At 40.2% G+C, this 23304-nt stretch overlaps 2 protein-coding genes across 2 annotated transcripts; one reads left to right on the forward strand and one right to left on the reverse strand.

The window, feature by feature from the left end:
* Positions 1-1443: 1443 nt before the first annotated feature.
* Positions 1444-6603, reverse strand: nccrp1 (P1, F-box associated domain containing). The gene is made up of 6 exons (XM_083926572.1): positions 6372-6603; positions 4565-4645; positions 4383-4479; positions 4128-4223; positions 1976-2114; positions 1444-1898 (listed from the first exon to the last, which is right to left on the reverse strand). The coding sequence occupies exons 1-6, from the start codon at positions 6511-6513 to the stop codon at positions 1752-1754; spliced, it is 702 nt and encodes a 233-aa protein (XP_083782698.1). The 5' UTR covers positions 6514-6603; the 3' UTR covers positions 1444-1751.
* A 12555-nt stretch (positions 6604-19158) lies between these two features.
* Positions 19159-23019, forward strand: ckma (creatine kinase, muscle a). Its single transcript, XM_083927474.1, has 8 exons — positions 19159-19315; positions 20638-20845; positions 21025-21179; positions 21401-21533; positions 21719-21890; positions 22024-22147; positions 22225-22414; positions 22537-23019. Exons 2-8 carry the CDS (start codon positions 20653-20655, stop codon positions 22713-22715), a joined length of 1146 nt encoding a protein of 381 aa, XP_083783600.1. The 5' UTR covers positions 19159-19315; positions 20638-20652; the 3' UTR covers positions 22716-23019.
* Positions 23020-23304: the final 285 nt, after the last annotated feature.

Here is a 23304-nt window from a genome sequence, read left to right on the forward strand (position 1 = left end):
TGATTTGGCGTTTTGTTTTATGATTTGGCGTTTTGTTTTTTTATTTGGCGTTTTGATTTATGATTTGGCGTTTTGTTTTCTAATTGTGCGTTTTGTTTTTTTATTTGGCGTTTTGATTTATGATTTGGCGTTTTGTTTTCTTATTTGGCGTTTTGTTTTTTTATTTGGTGTTTTGTTTTCTTATTTGGCGTTTTGTTTTCTTATTTGGCGTTTTGTTTTTTTATTTGGTGTTTTGTTTTCTTATTTGGCGTTTTGTTTTCTTATTTGGCATTTTGTTTTGGCACTTTGTTTTATGATTTGCTGTTGCGTTTTTCTATTTTCTGTTGTGATTTGCACTTCAGGGCCACTGTAATTTTCTCTGTGCCTCTGTATCTTATTAAGTATCCAAGTACTCTTACTTATGTCATGTCATTCTAATGTGAAGTGTATTGTTTATTGAAAGAAGTGACTGTCTTCACATACATTCTTATCTTTGTCTAGTACGATGCCTTACTGTTTTATGTTTGTACTATATTTGTTAAACGTGCAAATAAAGAAAAAATATGATGATGACCAAGTCTGACATTGGCCGTGTTTCGACTGGTGGCAGTCCACAGTGACAGGACTGAGATGTGTCTGAATGCATCATGTCTGTTCATCCACTGGGGTTTGTTTCAGCTTAGTTCAGTGTTCATAAATAAAGCCTAATATTGCTGTTTGACTAGAACACATAAACAGGTCTGTCCTATGGCCTTTTTAAAGTTATGACCAACACTAAAGTGATCCCACTAATAAGTCAGAGCCTTCATTAACATGAACAAGACAATGGCATTGGTAAATTGGGAAAGAGTCAAATGTCCTCTCTGGACTCTTTATCCAATTCACACATATTTAGGCTATTCTGTGGGATCTTTTGATAACTAATGTAATATTTTTCAGTCAAATAATAGCTTATGAAGAAATTATAACTCATAAGATTAATATTTTACTAAATAAGTAGTCTAATTCCTTAAGCAGAGCAGTCCTATTTTCTCTTGATTCATGAGTTTTGGGTCATTCAGGACAGGTTCAAGTTCAGGTTCCAGCTATTTATTTGTACCATTAGATACATTTGGTTTGCAATAAATGTAGAAAAGAAAAGGCACCCATCATCAGAAAAACACAAACAATACAGTGCTCCAGCCTCAAAACAGGGTCGGTATTATCTACTATGCAGTAACACCTCATTCATATGGATGACTGCAATGGGAACAAAACTGTTTTATACAGGTTTGTTCAACATGTATGGACCCTGCGGGAAGGGGCTGAAATTCACCCTTCACCATGACAGGATCATTCCCCACACTACCAAAAACTGTGATTCACTCAATAACCCACCATTTACAATACAGACAGAAGAAACAGAAACATGTTTGATAGAGCATAGATAGGGTGTTAAGTTTCACTGATAAAAAGAAAACAAAGTGAAATAAGAAAATTGTGATTTATTATTGCACAGACAAGTGTATAATTTCATAGAGTATAAAACAAATTGCCTTTCCCCCTTTTATTTTGAAAATACCGTTAAAGCAAATGCAAAATTAAAACATGTATCTAAATATATACCCCAACAATCAGCATAAAAAAGCTAATCAAAGGCTTGATGACACTGTAATGTGTCTAGCCTATAATAATTATTCAAAAAGCAGATATTTCTTGGTGTTTGGTTGATTATATTGGTTTGCTAGCAACTACTGTATGTCTGCGTTGCAGCTCTCGGTACAGGGTTGAGCCTAGGAGCTGGTTTTGGTTGGTCTCACAGTCACTGAGCTGCCGGTGAACTGAGTGGTGTAGAACTCATTCATGAAGTTGTTCTTCAGTCGGTGCTGGAAGTGGACGAATCTCACCCCAGGCCCATAGCCAGAGAACACGTGTGACACCTGCAGGCCAACAGAAAGACATTGAATGAAACAGCTCCAATACAGGCAGCGTGCTACCTCTCTGTCAGGGGACTCACCTCCTTCCAGGTGTGCGAGTAAGTGCTGCAGTCCTCCGTGGGGTTGACAGTGTGCTCTGCGATCACTGTTTTTTTGTCAGCACCCAGTAACTTCACATGCATCTGGTAAATGGACTCATGCAGCTGACTCTCCTCATACCTGACAAAATGACAGATAATTCAACATTTATGGTGTACTGTAAGTGTTCATGAGTTGACAGATGGTGAGAAGGGGACAACAATTTATTTTACAGTTAACGGGCAATTTACTAACTACCAAGATGTTTCCTGGAAATAACTTAATATACTCACTCATGCTTATAACTTGTTATGTGGTATTGATATACCGCAGAATAGAGGCAGTGTTCTGTACACTTCACATGGGTTAATTCCAGAGAATTATTTGTTTAACCTTGAGATTATTTTAGTCACGGCACAGCAGGTCAGCCACGCAAACAATCCATTTCAAAATACAGTGGAGATCAAAATTAGAGAATAAAGTATTCATTCTTGATTCATTCTGAAAAATTCTTTTTTTTTAAAGCGAGAACGATCCCTTGTTAGGGTTAATAAATACTTTATCATGCACTTGTATGTACGTTATGTATGCACTGTATATTTTTATATTTAAAAAAATACTTAAATTACTTACTTCTTAAATATTACTATTTTTTATTGTTCAGAATTTGATAGAATATCCTCTGTGGCTATACCACTGCTGTACTAGCATGTTTTTTAAATAACCAAGGCACTTCAACAAAAACCTTTATTTAGTGAAAAAAAGCAGTGATCAAACTTAGAGAACAGTGTTGATTGTGTCAGAAGAGAAGATTTCAACAATGTTTTCTTCTCTAGGATTGAAAAATGAACAGGAAGTGTAGAGGCCACAGCTTTGAATGACTTCAGCACATCTGCACCCACAGGACATCACTAGTTTCTCACACTGCTCTGCTTTGATCTTGGTCCATTCTGACTCACTCTCTTCCACACTTCACTAACTGGAGTGGGTTTATTACACATTACTTTGTTTTCCAGTGTGACAGGGGACATTGTCTTGCATAAAAATTGCAGCTGGTTGGGAGACAATTACCGGGAAGGTGTTGCAAGTTGCTAAAGGAGGTTCACAGAAACATTTGTTTACCCTGTCTCAGGGTTTCAGTCTCCTTAAAACAGCTTCGATCTTACAAAGTAACCAGGAGAGCTGCAGATAAATAGGGTGTGTCCAACACTTAAGTAGATTGTCACCAGGTGCCAGATTAACACCAATAACTAGGAGGGATCTGAAAGTGTTCTCTAAGTTTAAGTTTTTTTTCACAAAATAAAGGTTTTCGTTTAAGTGCCTTGGTTATTTAAAAAAAACATGCTAGTACAGCAGTGGTACAGCCACAGAGGATATTCTATCAAATTATGGACAGTAAAAATAATAAATAAATAATAATAATAAAAAAATCAAGAATTATTACTTTGTTCTCTAATTTTGATCTTCAATTCACTGTATATGAAGAACTTAGTTTAATAAGCAAGGTTGATAAGGTAATTAATAATAATTACCACTGCTGGGTTTGAACAGGAGCCTTTCTTTGAAGGAAATTCAAACTTCCTAATTTACACCGCATTTCAAAGTAATTTCCTCAGAAATTGGTATGGCATTTTGGGTAAATATTTGGACCTGTAAAATAAAGTCCTACCAAACAGTGGATACATTTGGATAATTGTAAAACACATGTACACGCACATGCACGGACACAGTTGTTTGTATGCCTAAACCTTAGTAACAGGAATAGTTTTGTTAACCATGTGTTTAAAACTGTGACAAGCACAGAATGGGTTGCAGTGTTCGAAATGTTGATATTTAACATATCTGTGGTTTGCAGAAACCTACAAGGCTAATGTTTCATTCTAGCACATGGGTTGGGTATTTCTTCCGTTTTTTCCCCATTAAAGGTTTGTTTAATGCAAATCGAGGGCCAAAGATCCGAGGGTGACACACAAACTGCACAGCCCCCTGAGGCAAATTCATGGTTTGTGATATACGGCTATATAAATGAAATTGACAGGCTGCGAAACCTGTACCGTACGGTGTCATACGTGTGTGCCAACCAAGCTGATACTACCAGAAGATATCTAATCTAGCATGGGTGGGTGAGGTGGCTGGTGGTGCTTATTAACCCACCAGTCTTGGATGACAATTTCAGGCTGAAAACCATCCAGCAGCTCTTGCCACAGTCCCTCTGCCTTCAGGTCCACAACCTGCTCCATGGAGAACCAGCTGAGGACAAGAGAGCAGACCAGGGAGACACATTTACCACATATTCATTATTTGGAATTAAACACACACACGCACACACATGCGCGCACACACACACACACACACGCACACACACACACACACACACACACACACACACACACACACACACACACACACCTGTATTGAGGCAGTTGGCAGATCATAGCACCTTCTGGGATGCCACTGGTATCATAGGGGAGGATTTCCGTGCTCGTGGTCCAGCCGCTGAAGTCGCCTATGAATTAAGAGAAATGTTTACCTGATCCAAGACTTCATTCATTTCATATACTTCAAACATGCTGATCCCTCCCGTCTCTCACCATCAGGCTGAGAACGTGGAGGTCCACGTGTCGGCACCTCAGGCAGATCAGGTTCAGGTGGAGGGGTGTCCTTACTCAATCCTGTGTGGGAAACAAGACAAAGGGACAACTGTAAACGATACCAAGCCTACTGAAGCCACTGTAATCCCACTGTACATATCACAAAGTCACAGAATATATCTTCTCGACAGGGTCAGTGGGTGTGCCTCCATGTGAAAAACACACACTTTAAGTATTAGTCAGCAGCTCATAAAGCTGTTTGATGTCATTGAAGAATCTGACTTTTCGAACTTTGGTTCTTGCTTTACCCAGTTTACACAAAAGGAGTTTGTAATCCAATGATCTAGTTCCACTTATTCCTGTATATTATTTTTTTGTTTAGGTACAGTACAGGGAACAAGCAACAATGGATCCTCTCTTCTCACCCCACACCTGCTTTTCCCTCATATCCTTTATAATAATAAATAATACATGCATTTATAGATTATAGGTTTAACAACATAAAGCTTTAACAATCACTTAAGGTTAATATTTGGTGCACACGCCAGTTAAAGCCTTGTGTCCTCACATCCCGGGTCACTTTCTTCCTATTTTCCCACCTCATGGAGACAAAAAGTAGAATTTGGTAACAGTGATCTCATAATTTGGGAAAAGTACTTTACACACAAATGTTGTTTCTTAAAACCGATTCCTCTTTTTTAGGCATTTATAAATGAAATGATACCGATGCATTTGTATGATATCTATGTACCTTATTTCCTGACTGACCTCTTGTATTCTGACTGATTTTTTATTACATTTTATTTTTTATTTTTATTTATCTATTATTCATCTCTGTCTTTTTTCTTTCTCTTTCTCTATTATAGAAATCACTCGCTTGGTTGTTTCTATTGTATATAAGCAGGATAAACAGTCTTGAGACGTGGATGAATAAAGGCAGACAGGTGGATGATGTTCCCCTTCAGTGTGGGTATCTAAGCACTATGGTTTATTTAAGCAGATAAGGCTGCGATAAAGGAATGATCAGTAAGAAATGCTGCTACACTTTAACACTGTTATCACTTATCGCTCCTTATCACTTATTTAGTTTGTACTTATCTCATTTCAATCTGCTGCTAAACTGCACGGTGCGTATTGTTGTATATTGTATATACCTACGCTTAACCACTTAGTTATTGTTTGATTTATTTTTCGTTAGCTTTATTTTGATTTGATTTATGTTTATGCTTATTGTTACTCTGATCCTTTCCCATCTTTGTATTGAAACTGTTGCACAATAATTACCCTCGGGATAAATAAAGCTTCTTGAATCTTGAATCTTGAATCTGAGTCTACATTGATAAGTGCTCACTACCGTAGACCCCACAGAAGACACACTGAACATCCAAACCAAACCAAGACTACACTCATGAAGACAGAGATGTCTTCATGAGTGTAGTCTCGCGTTACACATCCCCAAACCATTAGTCAGGTTGCACAAAGCTGCTGAAAGATGTTGAGGTAATACATGAGGAAGTCTGCGCCTTATTGACTCAGCTATTCCTGGAGATGAACAGCACTGACTATAAACAGCACTCAGGGTGAGTAACACACATTCAAGTCTATTAAACCAAAACAATGACACCACTTCGGGCTCAGTTTGGGAAACAAAAGGGAACACTCAAACTTTGGAAACAATTGAAATCACTTTGAAAGACTCATTCAAGGGGGTGTGCTGTACAGGTTCAATCCCTGTTATGGATCTCCCTCCTCTGGATCAGCCCTGGAAAGGAAACTTTGACATGACACTTGTACAGTGTTGTGGTACCGTGAGGCGAAGGGTTCCTCAGCAAGTTTCTCCCGAACGGTTTGGCGTCATACACGGACCTCCAGTCCAGGCTGTCGGGCATCGGTGCGCCCTGCAGACTCCACTCGGCCTCGCATCTCTTCTTCCACTCTGCAGCAGACATGGCGCAGCACAGTATTATGATATCTTACTGTGCTTCATCCAGGAAATCTGCGAGCACTTTTATGTGAGTGTGCGGTAGTGTGCACCACACCCCAGTGTTGCAATGGACGCACGGTAAACGCTGCTCCCTGGCCTCTTAAAGCCACAGTACTTTCATAGTGTGATACGACACCAGATTGTGTAATGAATCATATCAAATAAATACATCAATATCATTCATTTATACACTGTCAATCAAACGGACAGTGTAAATAGACTGTATCATAGCGTTGGATACATAATTAAAATGATAAAGTAGTACAATTGTGTGTATGTAAACACAAATACAACTTTATGCTTTCCCCTTAACATGACTTTCCTTTCGCCTACAGTTAAAACAACCACTCAGTTGTTAAAATACTTCAATATTTTACAATTCTATTTATCTCGCTGATACTAAAATAGAGGTCACTTGTTTTTATAAGTGGGTGGAAGTTAGAGGAAAAGTGTGAAGCTTTATATTCCCCCTGATAATCTTTCCCAGTCTGTTGATAAAATACATTCAATATTTTACACTTCTGTTGATCTATCGGGAACTAAAATAGATGAACGAAAAATCCCTTGTTTTTATTTACAAGTGGAAGTTGGAGGAAAAGTATAATACAAGTGTAATAATCTTTCCCAGTCTGGTGTTTATAGGGCTCCACCTGCAGGAGACGACTGATCTGTCGGATGAGACTGGACTTTTTATTTCGCACATGTAAAGAAAACAGAAAACAGAAAACAGAAATTGTCACAGGAGATAACCATGTTTCACACAATAGAAGCAAAAGTAGAAACATGGATGACAAACATGTGCTGAAAAGAAAAGCACGTTCGAAAAGGAAGAAGTGGGAAGAAGTTTGCACCCCCTCTCCATCACTCATTTTAATTAAGCGTCCTTATTCATGATAACTATCATTAACATTTTCATTTATTAGTACTTATTATATATATATATATTTTTAACCTTTCCAAATATATAATTTTCTATAAATACAATGTATCACTTATATGTTCATATCAAATATATACTACAATAATTGTAGTATGATATAGTATAGTATATATAATAACCATAATAATTCCCTAAAAAATAAATAAACACAAAAAACAGATACAAAAGAATAAATAACAAACTAAATAATGAAACAATTAACAGCCACTGATCATCACACCCCGTCATCCCTGCACCCTGCGAGAATCATTTCCTTTAACCTCTTTTTAAATAAGTTTATGTCTGGACATTGTTTGAGCTCTTCTCTCAACCTATTCCATCATTTTACTCCACAGACAGAAATACAAAAACGTTTTCTGGTGGAAAATGGAAAACTGATGGGAGACAAAAGTAGTAAATCTTTTGAAAACCCATAATAAAAAATATTATAATCTAAAGCCAGAAAATGTAATCACTGTAAATTAGTTTGGATTGCATCGATTAATTCATCACGATTAACCACTGAAATAGTTCAGAGTGTTAGAGTTGTAAACTCCACAGAACACGCCTTTGAACAATCAGTCCCTTATATACTGTGGTGATATGGGTCAGCAGTGGCACTCTGTCTGCACGCCTGTTGTTTATTTCCCGAGCACTTTGGCCCTATATGATCACTCCATGGTTACGAGATTATTGTACAGACACTACAGCCGTGACCTTTGCACTGCTTAGATGAATGAACTGTACATTTACGTTTACCATGTCAGTTCACAACGCTGTGTTTTGGTACCTATTTACTGTACATGTTAAAGGTTTAGAGTGTATACGGGCTTAGACATGATGATAGAAGTATGAATATGATGTCCGTAAGCTGCAGCAATTCTGAAAATTGATAAAAATGTTCCAAAATACCACTTGAACACACCCAGACATCTAGGAACACCATAGAAAAATCCATGCTGTATACTTTTGGGAGAAACTTTTGACACTTCAGGATTTCTGCAGGAATTGCATTTGGCATTTGGCCATTTCATTATGATTACATGAGGTCAGTGGTCAAGGGACCCCTTTGAAAATGACCATGCCAGTTTTTCCCACGCCAACATTTATCCTAACTTTGGAGCGTTATTTAGCCCACTTCCAGACAAGCTATCATGAGATGGTTGGTACCGATGGATTCCTTAGATCACTTAGTTTTGCATTTGTTACATATAGTTTTGCATATTATATATTAAAGACGTCCCCATAAGTCTCTGACTGGGGTGGCCAATTAGATCTCAGGGGTGGCCAATTAGATCTCAGGGGTGGCCCCGCCCCTGTCCTGGTGATGTTTGTGATCTGTATTTATTTGATTGTTGAGTTGGAAAAAGGGGTGTCTCATTAAAAACCACATCTAAAGCAACCTTTTAGTACAGCAAACATAGCAGTGAAGGACAGGGTCAACATACACAGCAAATACTTTACAGATGTCTCCACCCTGTGGACTCTGTTGGACACTGCAGTCAACAGTAAACTCTACTTTAAACTGCCTAAGGATTTCATTGTCAAGAAGGGGCACTAAGGATTTTTCTGTTTTCAGCATAAGAGCTTTCATTGCTACTCATAAGCTACATAGAGACAATGCAAGAATGTTATTAAAACTACATTTTAGTGTGATATAAACTGCTTATAAATAACATCGAGAAGTAAAGTAGCCCATCCCCTATAAACTCTGCTCCTGCCAATCAGCCTTCTCCTATTCTGTAAATATGAAGATCACAATTGTTTGCTGTCCTGGCTCAACCATGGTGGAATGAGCTAACTGTTGACGTGAGGGTAGCAGGAACTCTACTTATCTCCCGGTTTAATGCACATTGTAAGTCACTTTGTATAAAAGCCTCAGTAATGTCATTTAAATTGTGCCATATGATGTCTAAGTGTTCAGCACTGAAAAATATCAACTGCTGCCTACCATATAACGATTTTCCAAACGAAATAAATAACACTATGTATATAAAAGTACAGGACAAAAAAAGTTTCTGTACATTTTAATAAAATCTTCTGTGTATGTGTGTGTAAAAAAAAAAAAACCTCAGAAATATTTGACATACGCAACTGCAAGCACTTGTACTTGGTCAGATTGGGGATATTCAGAATATTATAAAATATATATTCTTATATTGAGTATCCAGGTGTTTTGCTCAGCTACCCCTGCAGCACATTTGAGCTCTCAGAATGAATATATGTCTATAAACTGTAGATTCTACGCCTTAACCACTTGCAAAGTTCAAGGTTCAACTTTATCTTCTTATACAACACACAACTGCACAATGAGTGTTGTATACACACAATACACACATAGAAAAAGTGCATAAGCAATTTTTTTTCACTTGAAGGGCACCCAAGAGGGCACTTCATCACATTCTCTTCACTCCCCCTCAGTTCATAGTTCTTCTGCCAATGACATAAGAAGTACCCAGACCCAGTAGGGTTTATGGTTGGCAGGGAGCCAGAGAAGCAACAAGGGGCAGCAGACACTGTGTCTAAAGAGTGAACTGCTGCAGGGCACCTCATTGTACCTTAGTAATATGGGTCCACACTCATGCATACTATTAGTATTAGAGTACAGCAGTGGGGGTGTGGTGCATTAAAATGCAATGACAAAGCTTTGTAGTTCAAATGTTTGTTATTTGACTGAGGCCTTAGGCTGTGCTGTAAAAGTAGGACAGCCTGATGTAAGATTACGTAACAGACATTCAGTATTACGATCGCAGCCGCCCATTGTTAGAATTGTGTTACGGACAGGAAATTTAAAAAATCCTGACGGGTTGACTTTTTAAAACCTCTACAGTCTAACTCAGGCTCAGTGTTGGTGGCCATTTTGAATGTATTTATAGCTCAAAGTCATTCACATACAGCTCAGAGGAGTCATATGACGCATGTATGGAGGCAGATCAATTTGTATTTAGAAAAAAATACAGTACATAGTAGCACCATTGCTGGCATTGCTGTGAGAGCTCCTCAGTGCAGACAGAGAGACATGCAGGGTGTGACAACTTCCACACCTGGCTATGTCCATATACAATCGACACCTGCTGTCCAACCATGTGCCCCTGTGCATTGTGGGTTTACTGACCACCGTGTTAGAGGACAGTGTTAGCAACACCCTGTTCACTCTGTGTCGCCTGGCAAACGATGCAGCGGGTATCAGCTGCTACAGAGCAACAGAGCTACAAAGCAGCGTCTTCCTCAGGCTGTGAATCTCCTCCCCAACTCCCCCCTCATCCTCCACCCTTCACCATAAAAATAGTTTTATTTTTCTTGTTTTTCTTATGTAGCATAAAGGGAGTACAACTGCTTTAGTTGTGCAACGCTGTGTTGTACAATGACAATCAATTAACCCTGAAGCCATGAGCTTTGAACCCTGGCTGTCTGATAATTCATGAGAATGTTAATTGACTCAAAAAGCAACATTAGCTCTGCTTTTAGTGGATGAAGAAAGAATCCCCTCTAATACCTGATGCTGTAACCCTGGTTAAAGGGGCAGGCCACCAATTACACATAAAGGTCAGTTTATGGAGATGACCACTGCACAGCCTGTGAAAGCAGTTGTATATATTTTTTAGCTTTTGATGTAATATTTGGGAAATTTTGGTTATTAGCTTGGTGTCATAGTCATCTACTCACTAATTAGCGCTAACGTTGGTCAGAATAGCTCCTGGAGATTCTTTCTTTTGTCTCTCTACTGTTTTGTTTAACTCTAGTTCCCTCTGGAATTTTATTCACCATTACACAACATTCAATGAAAAAAAGAAAGCCTCTGCTGCTTTGATTTTGACCATCTGACCAAAACAAAGAAATTGTATCTCACAAGTCGTGCAACTTTATGGAAGTGCAAAACTGAAAACCGATCGCTGGAATACCTCTTTAAATGTTAGGATGAATTAAAAGCACCAATGGACAACCTAAATATCAAACATCCATTCAAAGAAAGAATCACTCATGTAGACAATAAAATCATGAATAAATGGACAAACCTACAAAGGTGAAACACTATATATATATATATATATATATATATATATATATATATATATATATATATATATATATATATTTTCCCCAGGGTAGTGGCACTGAACCAGGTGTACAGTGGATGCATGGATCGTTGCACGGTACAGCATGTGCAGTGATCCATGGTCACACACTGTTCTCCAAGCCTCTGGAATGCCAGTTCTTTATTCATTCAGACGGGCTGATACATATTTGATACGCTTAAATAAACATTCTCAAACTAGAGCACATTGTGTTCATGTGTTTAGGTCCAGTTAATCCTATTGAAAGGGCCATACCTATTTACTTAGCTGAAGCACCTGCATGACTCACTTGTTAATACTGTGGTGAAGGGGTGAGGTGGAGGACAGATGCCACGTCCTTAATCTAACTTTACCCACTATTTTCTTTATAGAAAACAGTGTACCAGTGTTTTTAGTCTGATGCAAAGCTTTAAAATGTATATTCATAGTACACATCATGATAGTTTAACCTTTAGTGTACAATATACTATACAATGTTGTTCTCCAGGTGTTTTTGCTCATTTGACCACTGGCTGAAAAACAAAAACGAATTTGTTGCAGCAAAACAATGCACTGGCCACATTGGTTACGTAGGCAGATTAATGTTATAATACTTTTTGCCAGGTTTAGTAAATGGGTTCCCTTTTTTTTGGAGCCAAAGCTAGTAGAGCCCTGACTCGATGAAATTGAATCTGGACCCAGGGTGGGCGGGGGCTTCTGTTTGACAGGGTGCAGATGGACCAGCGAGCCTGGTATAATTATAGCCTCCCCCTTACCACACTATGTACACGTGACCCTGGCAGCTTAAATTTCAATGGAGTAAGACCAACCACCAACACTCCAACAGGACTGCAACAAGAAAACCACCACGGGGCTGCAAAGTACATTGTACATAATATCCAAATTAGCCTATTAAAAATCAGCACAGTCATTGTTCATTATTTAAGTTTCTTTTTTCAGCTAGCAGCCGGTGTTTTTAGGCTTAAATCGCATATAGACAGATAAATATTGAAAATGATTTTGAAGAAACAAATATGTTCCCTTGTGTTATGTTGTGTGCATGATCTGTGTCTCGAGGCTAATTCTCTACAGACAGGTGTTGATTTTAATGTGGCAGAGAAGATTTAAATATAGTAGGCCATAAAGGTGTTATTTATAGAGGCTCGATATATCGTATATGGTTTCCAAGCACATAATGTTACTTTCCACTCACAGGCGTCTGTGGCTCAGAGGTAAAGCGGGTCGTCTTCCATTCGGAAGATCGGCGATTCGATCCACGGCTCCTCGGGTTCGCATGTCGAAGTGTCCTTGGGCAAGAAATTGCAAATCCCAAATAGCTCCCCGTGCTGAGCATGGGTGTGTGAATGTGGTAAATGTGGTTTGAATGATTAGATTGGATGATGAGCAGGTAGTCTCTGGTAGTGTGAATCAGTTTGAATCTGTGTGAATGGGTGAATGTGTCAAGTAGTGTAAAAAGCACATTGAGTAGTCAGACTAGAAAGGAGCTATAAACGTACAAGTCCGTTTACCATTTATGTTTCATTCAAATGGTCTCCCAATGGAAGAACTGCTGACAAGTCTCACTACTCGTGGTAGAGATACTAAAATGATACATCTTCCCCATTCCAGACATTATATGCTCTCACCTAATACTCGGGGAGTGTAGCACTGGACGCAGCTGCATCTTGACACTGTGCTATTCTGACACAGGTCAGAGCTGTTGGTGTAGATTCCTTTCCAAGGGTCAAGCTGTATAAGTGTCCTGCGAGGCAACAAACTAATGCTCACTTCCCCTGACATACTCTGGGATAAGAAGACAGAAATTGTTGAAATTCAACACTCTAAGGTTTCAGAAAATGTAATGAATGGCATTAAACTATACACCCAGTCACTACTCATCAGAATGAATCCTTACATAATTTAAAACACAATTAAAAACAATTTGATCAAAAAACACATTGTAGCCTAGCTTTCCTGAAGTGTCCAAACTGTCATGAGTGAACATTTCATTGGCCCGATCATTGGCCAACATCTTGTGAAGCTTGGGAAACCTCTTAGCCAACATGAGCAGAAGGCACATCATCATGTCACCACCCTGTTACATAACTGTTCTAGACTGGCATTATTCAGTTGCTCTGGGTAAGATGTCAGCAGCAAGCCACTTTGTTGTCTCATTTGCAGGTGCCAGGCCTACTACCTTCTGGAGATTAAAGTTAACCAAACCTATCACGAGTCTTACTTACATACAGTATAGTTCATACATGTCTCTTCCCATGCAAAATCCAGGCATCTACAGTGTGCTTTAATGGTTCTGTGTGTAACTTATTAGAAATATGAATCATTGCCAGTGTGAATGGGTTAGAATGTTTAAAAAACTTCCTGGCTGGCCTATAACAGCCTGTAAACTGACTTCTATGTAAAAGACTCGGGACAAATTTTCCTGAAAAATCCAAAGTAATGTAATGTTTTGATGTCCCCTGCCTCTCTTTAGCTCCTCTACAGCCAATGGTGTGTGACACACAGTGTTGCCACATGTTGTGTTGCCATTATACAGTTTGCAGCTGTGGCCGGTAAGATTGGGTTACAGCCTAAATTTGGAAAAAAATCTTAGAAATGTTGGAACATAGGACCTCATTTTGAAAAAAATCGTAGAAATGTGGGAACATAGGCACGTCTCCATCCTTTGTAATGGTAGCAACTAGTTTGCTGTTCTGGCAGGGAGTCAGACTTGGGGAGGTCCAGATTCAGACCCTGCTGGGTTTCATGCTTGCTGAGTGGCTGTGGACTGCTGCTGCAGTGTGTGTAGAGGAAGCACAGCATGTGTAGACTCTGTTTTGATGGTACAACAAACCTTATATTGTGGTTTTAGCTGGCTAAAGTAAGCTAATGTAAGCTTGCCTGCTAATGCAGATTAATTGCTAGCTAGCTGACTTAGCAAAATACTGCCTTGAGTGAATAACGTCAGCTAACTCATCCAGACTCCGGGGGTTATCTGGCTGGGCCGACTTTTTTGCAAATTTCTCTATCATGTTAGGAAGCAATTAAAGCTAGACCTATGTAGTTTGGTAAATTAAAGCTACTTGGCTAACCTTGGCTAAAGGTTGGCTGTATGGAATTAATCTGCCTTCAGGTGCTTTATGGCGTTGGCTGATGGAGTGATCTGCAAACAGCAAGCTAGCATATTATATTTCATTTGACCACATTCTGTCAACATGTTGCCGGCCAATCATGTTCAGTCTCACTGTTCTGGCCAATCCCGGCTCACGTCAATGAAATAGGATAAGCAACAAGGACTGTGACAGTAATTCACTTAATGGCCACTGGTCTTGCTAATAACAAGAGTTTCCTGAACGTTACACAGATCACCTTTAATATAACACTATGCAGATAAGACAAAACCCTTGTTGTAAGCTGTATGAAGAAAAGGTGAGGAAAAGTGGCGAATGTAGTTGAAACCTGCACAGAGACTAATTTGGTGACCTCCGTCTTTGAGGAGGACAGGCAGCAGACAGCTGTGTAACAGGAGACAGGGTTTCAATTCAGGGCCACGACACTGTGAGCAGGTCTCTCTCCACTTGCCTACAACTCTGCACACTGACAACACCAAAAGCAGAAGAACAGGAAAGAGATCAGAAAAATACAAGAGGAGTCGAGTTAGAGAACATATGTTTGACGGCAGAAGGTCTTAAGTGTAGGTTTGAAGTATGTGGCAGGGTTAGGTTGGATATTTATATTTGGGAGGTAGGGGGAGTGATCTACGTGTTGGTTGTACAGACAGGGGTGGTAATGATACTGAGGTCTGGAAGAAGCAGGTGTGAGCCAGTGAGCTGCCAGGCAGAGACGGCTGGGACATCCCACAGTCGCAGCTGCTTGTTGGGATGCCCCCCTTCTTGGAACAGTGCCTGTGTTAACGCTCCATTTGAGTGGTTATACCTTTAGTATTTCATCATGTTTTTCTACTTGGTGTTATCATCATTTTCTCTCCAGTGTAGATAGATTTAGATTTAGAGTACCTTTTACTTTGGGTGCAGGCCAGTGTGGTGTTGGGGGTGGTGTAGCTTTAGAACATTTGGCAGGTATGGATCCCTGTGAAACAAGCCTGGCTCAAAGAGAAGCCCTGTTCCCCTCTCTGACGAAGATAGCAGGCTGCTCTGGTTTTATTATCCTAGAGCCAAAGGGTAGTTTTGATATTTACACATTTGAATTGAATTCATTCATATTTGTTGAATGTTAGTCTGAATGATGAAAAATACACATTTTGGTTGTTTATCATCTCATAAATATAAGCCTGACCAGTGATAATAAAAGGTATACCCCCCTCTTTTCTGGTGCATTGCACTGTACCCACCTATTAGCCAAAATTCCATTAGAATATCAAGGAGAGTATACCCACTTCCTCCTCAGTAACCTACCCATTTCTTAGTTATACACCCGCCTCATCAACTACCATTACTCCGCTGGGCCTACTTCTCTGCATTGTTAACATCCACAGCTTTTTTGGTCATTTCTGTTTACACTTACAGATTTAAAATAGCTAGGCTCAGATTGACTGGAAGCCACTGACCTACTGACAAAAACACAAATGCCCTGAAGTTCAATGGAATAAAAATGTTTTTCAATTCTTCTGGACAAACTGATGAAGCAATGCATGAAGCAGCTGTGGAGCATACGCACAAATAAAATAGTGTGAGACATTTAAGAGTGTATACGGTATCAAAGTAGCGAAGCTAAGGCAGCTAATGTCAAAGATGGCATCATCTTTCATCCTCAACATTCCAACTGACAGTCAGTATTCCCACCAGAGTTTCGATGTCTGATAATTGCCATACCAATTAGAGCCAGAAGAAGTCATGGTAATAGTTTCCTCTGCAAGTCCGTGAGGGTCAACATAGAGAGGGTGAACACAACAACATTATATGAACAAGTTTGTGTTTTCCAGTACAATAGCGGCACAAATGTGCGTGATTTCTGTTAAGTCTGTGTACAAAACGTCAATAGGCATTACCATTCTGATGTTGAACAGTAAGTGACAATTGTGACGACCTCTCCTGCTTCCCTACTCTGCTTGGCTTGATTCGATCGGTCTCTTCCTCCTTACCTTTCAGGAAGAAACCAAGCAGAGTGCATGCTGTCAGGAGGTTCACTGGGGTTGGGGTGGTATTGTCCGTTTTGCTTTGGAAGATTCCAAATTAAGTGAAATGGCACAGTAGTATTTACGCGGCTGAGAGTTGAGTTTGACAAATGCTCAGGAAAGGTGCTTCAATACTTCTTTTATTATCTCCTTTAGCACAGGATACACTGGACCATCAGCTAATGCTTTATATTGAGGTCATTGTAGAGTGTGTTACAGGTTAACTGGTGATGAGGGCCTTATAAGTCCTTATAAGATGCTTATTAACATTATTTTGTGCGTTAAGACTACATAAGTGTTAATAAAAGCTTCATGTTAGATTGTAACGCATTCAAAAGCATTTATTAACAATTAACTACGCATTTTGCAACTACCGGAGCTAAAACGAAAACAATGCCTTGTCAGAGTTAATAAATACTTTATTATTCAATTCAATTCAATTCAATTTTATTTATAGTGTCGAATCATAACAAAAGTTATCTCAGGACACTTTACAGAGTAGGTAAAGACCACACTCTATGACTTATTTATGATTTACAGAGACCCAACAATTCCCCCGTAGAGTACGGTCGCAACGAAAACCTTCCCTATAACAGACAGGAATATCGGACAGACCCAGCTCTGTGGAGGACGGAACGGACATCTGTCTGCACTGGTTGGGGAGGAAGAAAAGGAGAGAGAAAGAGAGAAAAGACACACAGATGGACAGAGAGAGACAGACAGACACACTTCCAGAGATGCAAGCAAGCAAAGCGTAACAGTAACTATAATAATATCTATAGTAATGTGAATATGACTTACATGTTATGGCAGTTAATACAGCAGAATAGTAGAAACAAGCACAGCTGAGGTGATAGAATATGAAAATGATAATAATTATGATGGCAAACATGATCAATGATGAGTAGCGGCAATAGCAGCTACGATACAGCGAGACATACCACTGATGGTGTTTTTATGGATACAAATTTTATAGTTTATTAAACTAGTGATAGTATAAATGACTAATAGTTATAGAAGTAGCAGGAAGCGTCATGCAGGACCACGGCAGCAGGCACCACCACGATCAGCAGAGAGAGTCGGGTAATACGGTACTATGAGCTCTTTAAGATACGATGTAGCCTGATCAGTAAGAGCTTTGTAGGTAAGTAGAAGGATTTTAAATTCTATTCTAGATTTTACAGGTAGCCAGTGCAAAGAAGCTAATACAGGAGAAATTTGTTCTCTTCTATTTGTTTTAGTACACGAGCTGCAGCATTTTGGACCAACTGGAGACTCTTAACAGACTTATTGGAGCAGTCTGATAATAAGGAGTTGCAGTAGTCCAGCCTAGAAGTAACAAATGCATGGACTAGTTTTTATTATTTATTATTATGTACTTTGTATGTAAGCACTGTATTTGTTTTTACATTTAAAAAAATATATATACTGTATGTATACTGGAAATCAAAATTAGAGAACAAATAATAAATAATTGATTTATTCTGAAATATTGCTATTTGTTATTGTTCAGAATTTGAATATCCACTGTTGCCGTAACCACTGCTGTACTTGCATGTTTTTTTAAATAACCAAGGCACTTCAACAAAATCCTTTACTTTGTGAAAAAAGCAGTTTAAAAAAAAAATAAAAATAATGTATATTTCAAAAGAGACACAAGCACATGCAAAAAAACGGCTGCAATCGAACCCAGGCCATTGCAGTAGCATCTCATACTCGGTGCACACACGTGTGATTCTTTGAGCACTGCAGATGTTTCTCAGCAAATCCTAATGAACTGCTTGATCTCATGACGTGTTCCATAAAGGTCAAGGACAAGTGGTCAGGGAAAGACAAAGGACTTTATTCGACCGGAGCTGCTGGGCTGGGAGATGGCCTGCCTCGTCCATGCACCCACTTACACATAACCATTATTTGTTTATGTCAACACTTTACTTAAACAGTCTTCCTACTTTTTGTTTGAACCTGAGCTAGTTGATGGCTCAATTTACCCAGTCAAGCTTTTATTGTACAATATAACGTATCCCTACTTTCCATTGTGCAAAACTGACCAGTCTGCCTGCAGAGGGCCATTACTCATCATCATTCCATCAGTCAAATGTTAACCATTTAGGAGTAACTAAGTGCTCCCATCTGCAGGATTAAATGTTTCTTTATACATTATTTCTACATGGCAGCCATTGGAGAATGAAAGAATACTAGCTCTTTCTAACCTTCACGCCTCACACAAGGACCCCTGGTCTCCACAGAACACTTGGCAAAAGTGAAGCTCAGCTTTTTTTTCAGTTGCTTCAACTCCCTTACACCATCCCTCGATCACCCATGTGACCCCCTCGTCCCCTCTCAGATACTCCCACCGGTGCTATGTATGGGCCAAGGGTGGGTGAGGAGGGTGAGGGGGGTGAGGGTACAGCTGCAGTACCCATCTTGGATGACCGAGAGGTAAATGCGTCCCTTTCATAAACTGTTACAGGGTATCAGTACAGAGGATCTGGCCAATGAGGGCGCAGCAGGCACTAAAATGGGCAAGCCAATGGCTGAGGATGTGCCTGGTATATAAACGGGGAGCAAAGACCTCCAGACTTGGGTGACACCTATTTTGGCTGTGGTGCACAGGATTTGATCCCCAGGATTGTTACCTCTGTTCTTGTCTGCTGTGAAGGTAAAGAAATGTCAAAGAGATTAGTAGTTTTATGGAGTTAAAGAAGGAGGAACAGCGATTTGGAGACGTGGAATTGGAGAACCATTTAAACATTTAGAATGGAAAAAGTAACTTTTTTTGGCTGCTTTTTTTCTATAATGAAGGGCTGGGGACTTAAAGTCCGAGGTGAAATCAAAGAGTAAATTTATGGGATGCTTGAATACATACGATGCATTCTAGGGAGAAAGAGACCTACTGGGTATCAGAGGTCACTGAATTCTGTCAGTATTTTCTCATTAATGTTATTAAATGCATTGCTGTTGCATTAACCTGTATGACGACACATTTATACTCTCTGCAAATGGTTCCGTCATTTGGACACTGATTTATGAGGACAGGTGCTTCACAGTTTGAGACATGTTCTGGAAGAGACCGCCTGAAGGCACTGGATGTCCAGTCATTGATTTCAGTCATTTAAGAGTCATTTTTAAGATGAATCTTTGGGCTTTGAGCAAATAAGAAAATTGTTGTTATGATAACTGCATCCAAAATGCTTCTTCAATAATCCAGTTGGGCGTATTACCAAAATGCTAGCTACGCTTCTAGTTTGCCAGATATCGCATTTCATATGATTTCACAAGTGTGTCATTGTATGTGTCAGTCTTTGAGTATTCATGTGATCAGCCTATAAGGGCAAGACGAAACAAATGACAAAAAGGTAACGTATAGGTTATTAGAAGTAAACAGATATTGATGGACCACGGTGGAGTGGACTGACGGGAAGCATCAGCAGTTGGCCACACTGTCAGGAGATCAACATAGTGACAACTTTAGTAATGCACTAAGTGTTTGAACCTGCAGGGTGAGCAGTGATTCAAGTGTGATACAAAGAGGGTGCAAAGTGTTTTCAAAGGGTATACATGTGTAAAACATGACCACCAAAGACTTCTTCATGCGTATTGATGTGACAGAATGTAAATTAGAGAATTGGGGTTATGCGTGTGCCAGGAGCATTAAATACTACGTGTATATGTTGAAGATATTTTAAAGAAAGGGTATACAGTCAGATGTGCTGATGCTAAAAATACCCAGCCCACACACGCTCCTCCCCCAACTCTATTTCAACTGGACATTTGAGCCGTCGAGAACTGAGTGACAATTGTTACCAGGATTCCTCTGCTGACGTACACTCTGCAGCTGTCTTGCAGAATATCCCATATCTCCAAATGCTTCAGATTTCTTGTAGACATTCAGATGACCTTCAGAGACGGTGTCAGATTAAGAGATTATTATCCAGAGTCTCTGTTCAAGTTTGCTCATCCTGTGTTCCCCTCTCTTTACAGTGTTAGAAAGCAATCATGCCTTTCGGTAACACCCACAACAACTTCAAACTCAACTACAAAGTTGAGGATGAGTTCCCCGACCTGTCCAAGCACAACAACCATATGGCCAAGGTCCTGACCAAGGAGATTTATGGCAAGTTGAGGGACAAGCAGACACCCAGTGGCTATACCTTGGATGATGTCATCCAGACTGGTGTCGACAACCCTGGTGAGACAAGAGAGACACACATGGCTCTACTAACCGAAACAAAACTGCACATGTTGAACATTTCTTAGTTTAATCTGTGAATAAAATCACCAAATGAAATACACATAAGATTGTCTGACACTGTACATCGGCTTTCCCCTTCCCTCCCAACTTCTAACTGCTGCTTTCCTACTTGTCAGGTCACCCCTTCATCATGACTGTTGGCTGCGTCGCTGGTGACGAGGAGTCCTACGAGGTCTTCAAGGATCTGTTGGACCCCATCATCTCCGACCGTCATAATGGATACAAGGCCACTGACAAGCACAAGACCGACCTGAACTTCGAGAACCTGAAGGTACAGTACCCCAGTTTTTTAACAAAGAGCAGAGAGCACTATGGATCATAAAGTAAAGAAATAGAAATCCTGAGAGAATCATGAAACCAAACCCTACACTCATCATTTCATTTCATTGATTTGCATGCATTCACCTAGACAAATAGGAACGTATCCCATCATGATCCCCATTGCCCATTTGTGGCCTCTGTTGTAATCCGACTTGATCACTTTATCATTAGGGTGGTGACGACCTGGACCCCAACTATGTTCTGTCCAGCCGTGTTCGTACTGGCCGCAGCATCAAGGGATTCACCCTGCCCCCCCACAACAGCCGTGGAGAGCGCAGATGCATTGAGAAGCTGTCCGTTGAGGGTAAGTCCTTAATAGTTGTGCAGTAAGCTTGGCCTTCCCAAAACAATAGGCTGGTAATATGAAAAGCATAGTGTCATTTTAGGATCAGAGGCAAATTACAGAGAGGGGACACGCTCTTTTTACTTTTCAACTGATGCAAAAATAAGAAGAACACTCAGTCAGTAAATGTATATCTGTCTCTCCAGCTCTGACCAGCCTGGATGGCGAGTTCAAGGGAAAGTACTACCCCCTGAAGTCCATGACTGATGCCGAGCAGGAGCAGCTGATCTCCGATCACTTCTTGTTTGACAAGCCTGTCTCTCCCCTGCTGACCTGCGCCGGCATGGCCCGCGACTGGCCCGACGCTAGAGGCATCTGGTGAGTTTGATCAATGACTGTCAGCAGGCCAGCTGTGGAAACACTTTTCAAAATGGATTTGCACTTTCATTATGTTTCTGCATCATCTGTGTGTTTCACTAAATGTTGATCCTTTGCATCCTATCTAATCCAGGCACAACGACAACAAGACCTTCCTGGTCTGGGTGAACGAGGAGGATCACCTGCGTGTCATCTCCATGCAGCTGGGCGGCAACATGAGGGAAGTCTTCAAGCGTTTCTGCGTTGGTCTGAAGAAGGTAAACATGAATAAGTCATGAGTGTAAGCAGTGTGCATCTCTGCTGGATGTTCCTCTGACTCTTTCTCTTCTCCCAGATTGAGGAGATCTTCCAGAAGCACAACCACGGCTTCATGTGGAACGAGCATCTCGGCTACGTCCTGACCTGCCCCTCCAACCTGGGTACCGGCCTGCGTGGTGGTGTCCACGTCAAGCTGCCCAAGCTGAGCACACACGCCAAGTTCGAGGAGATCCTCACCAGGCTTCGTCTGCAGAAGCGTGGCACAGGTACAAATACATGCACTCTTTAGCTTGCAAAACCTACATTTTTGTCTGGCAGATCTCTTCAGATCTCTGTTCTGAGCTGGAGGGTGTGATGCATAATCTTTACCTCCTCCTTTGTCCTTTAGGTGGTGTGGACACTGCCTCCGTGGGTGGTGTGTTCGACATCTCCAACGCTGACCGTCTGGGCTCCTCCGAAGTGTCACAGGTCCAGCTGGTGGTTGATGGTGTCAAGCTCATGGTTGAGATGGAGAAGAAGCTGGAGAAGGGAGAGGCCATCGACAGCATGATCCCCGCACAGAAGTAAAGGGGGACAATCTTATATTTATCTCGTGACCATTCATGAGCCAGCTGTCGGGAGTGCAGAGGAAACAGCCGATCACCAAGAGACTCTTGACTCTGCTCACCCTCTTCTTTCTATCAGCTTTTTCGTTCCTCTGCCCGTTGTTCTTTTTTTCACGTTCTCTTGTGCTGGTTGGTAACATCCTGGGATCAGCCTCCACTGAGCTGGGCATGCCTGGCAAACGTGGCATCACCTACTTTTTCTTATAAAAGTAATGATTATTGAAGCTTTTCATACTGCTCAATAAAAAAGTACCCCATGAAACAAATATATGAACAATTTTGATCTTTTGTGTTGCAGCATGCGGAACTGAAAATAGCAATTTAAATGCTAGATATGTAGAATCTTTATTAAAAGAAATATAAAAAAAAAAAAAATAATAAACCCACGGGGCATTTTGAGGGGTACAGAATGAAACTATTGTTTTTCCATAAAAAAATATATTTAGTCTGAATTAATATTTGACATTTTTTTTATGGGTTTGACAATGACTTTGTTTACATTGTACCAGCCAAAAGCGGCCGGCATTGCGGGTTGCTAGGGTTGTCTGTTG

Source organism: Echiichthys vipera (genome assembly GCF_963691815.1).
Source record: "Echiichthys vipera genome assembly, chromosome: 14".
Taxonomy (NCBI): Eukaryota; Metazoa; Chordata; class Actinopteri; order Perciformes; family Trachinidae; genus Echiichthys; species Echiichthys vipera.

What these genes read in the sequence shown, in the direction of transcription:
- ckma (XM_083927474.1), top strand. Translation starts at nt 20,653, where the DNA reads ATGCCTTTCGGTAACACCCACAACAACTTCAAACTCAACTACAAAGTT. An exon ending in GACTGGTGTCGACAACCCTG is followed by an intron (nt 20,846 to 21,024) that starts GTGAGACAAGAG and finishes CCTACTTGTCAG; the next exon opens with GTCACCCCTTCATCATGACT. An exon ending in TCTGCGTTGGTCTGAAGAAG is followed by an intron (nt 22,148 to 22,224) that starts GTAAACATGAAT and finishes CTCTTCTCCCAG; the next exon opens with ATTGAGGAGATCTTCCAGAA.
- nccrp1 (XM_083926572.1), bottom strand. Translation starts at nt 6,513, where the DNA reads ATGTCTGCTGCAGAGTGGAAGAAGAGATGCGAGGCCGAGTGGAGTCTG. An exon ending in GAGGAACCCTTCGCCTCACG is followed by an intron (nt 4,646 to 6,371) that starts GTACCACAACAC and finishes TTTCCCACACAG; the next exon opens with GATTGAGTAAGGACACCCCT. An exon ending in TGCCAACTGCCTCAATACAG is followed by an intron (nt 4,224 to 4,382) that starts GTGTGTGTGTGT and finishes TCTTGTCCTCAG; the next exon opens with CTGGTTCTCCATGGAGCAGG.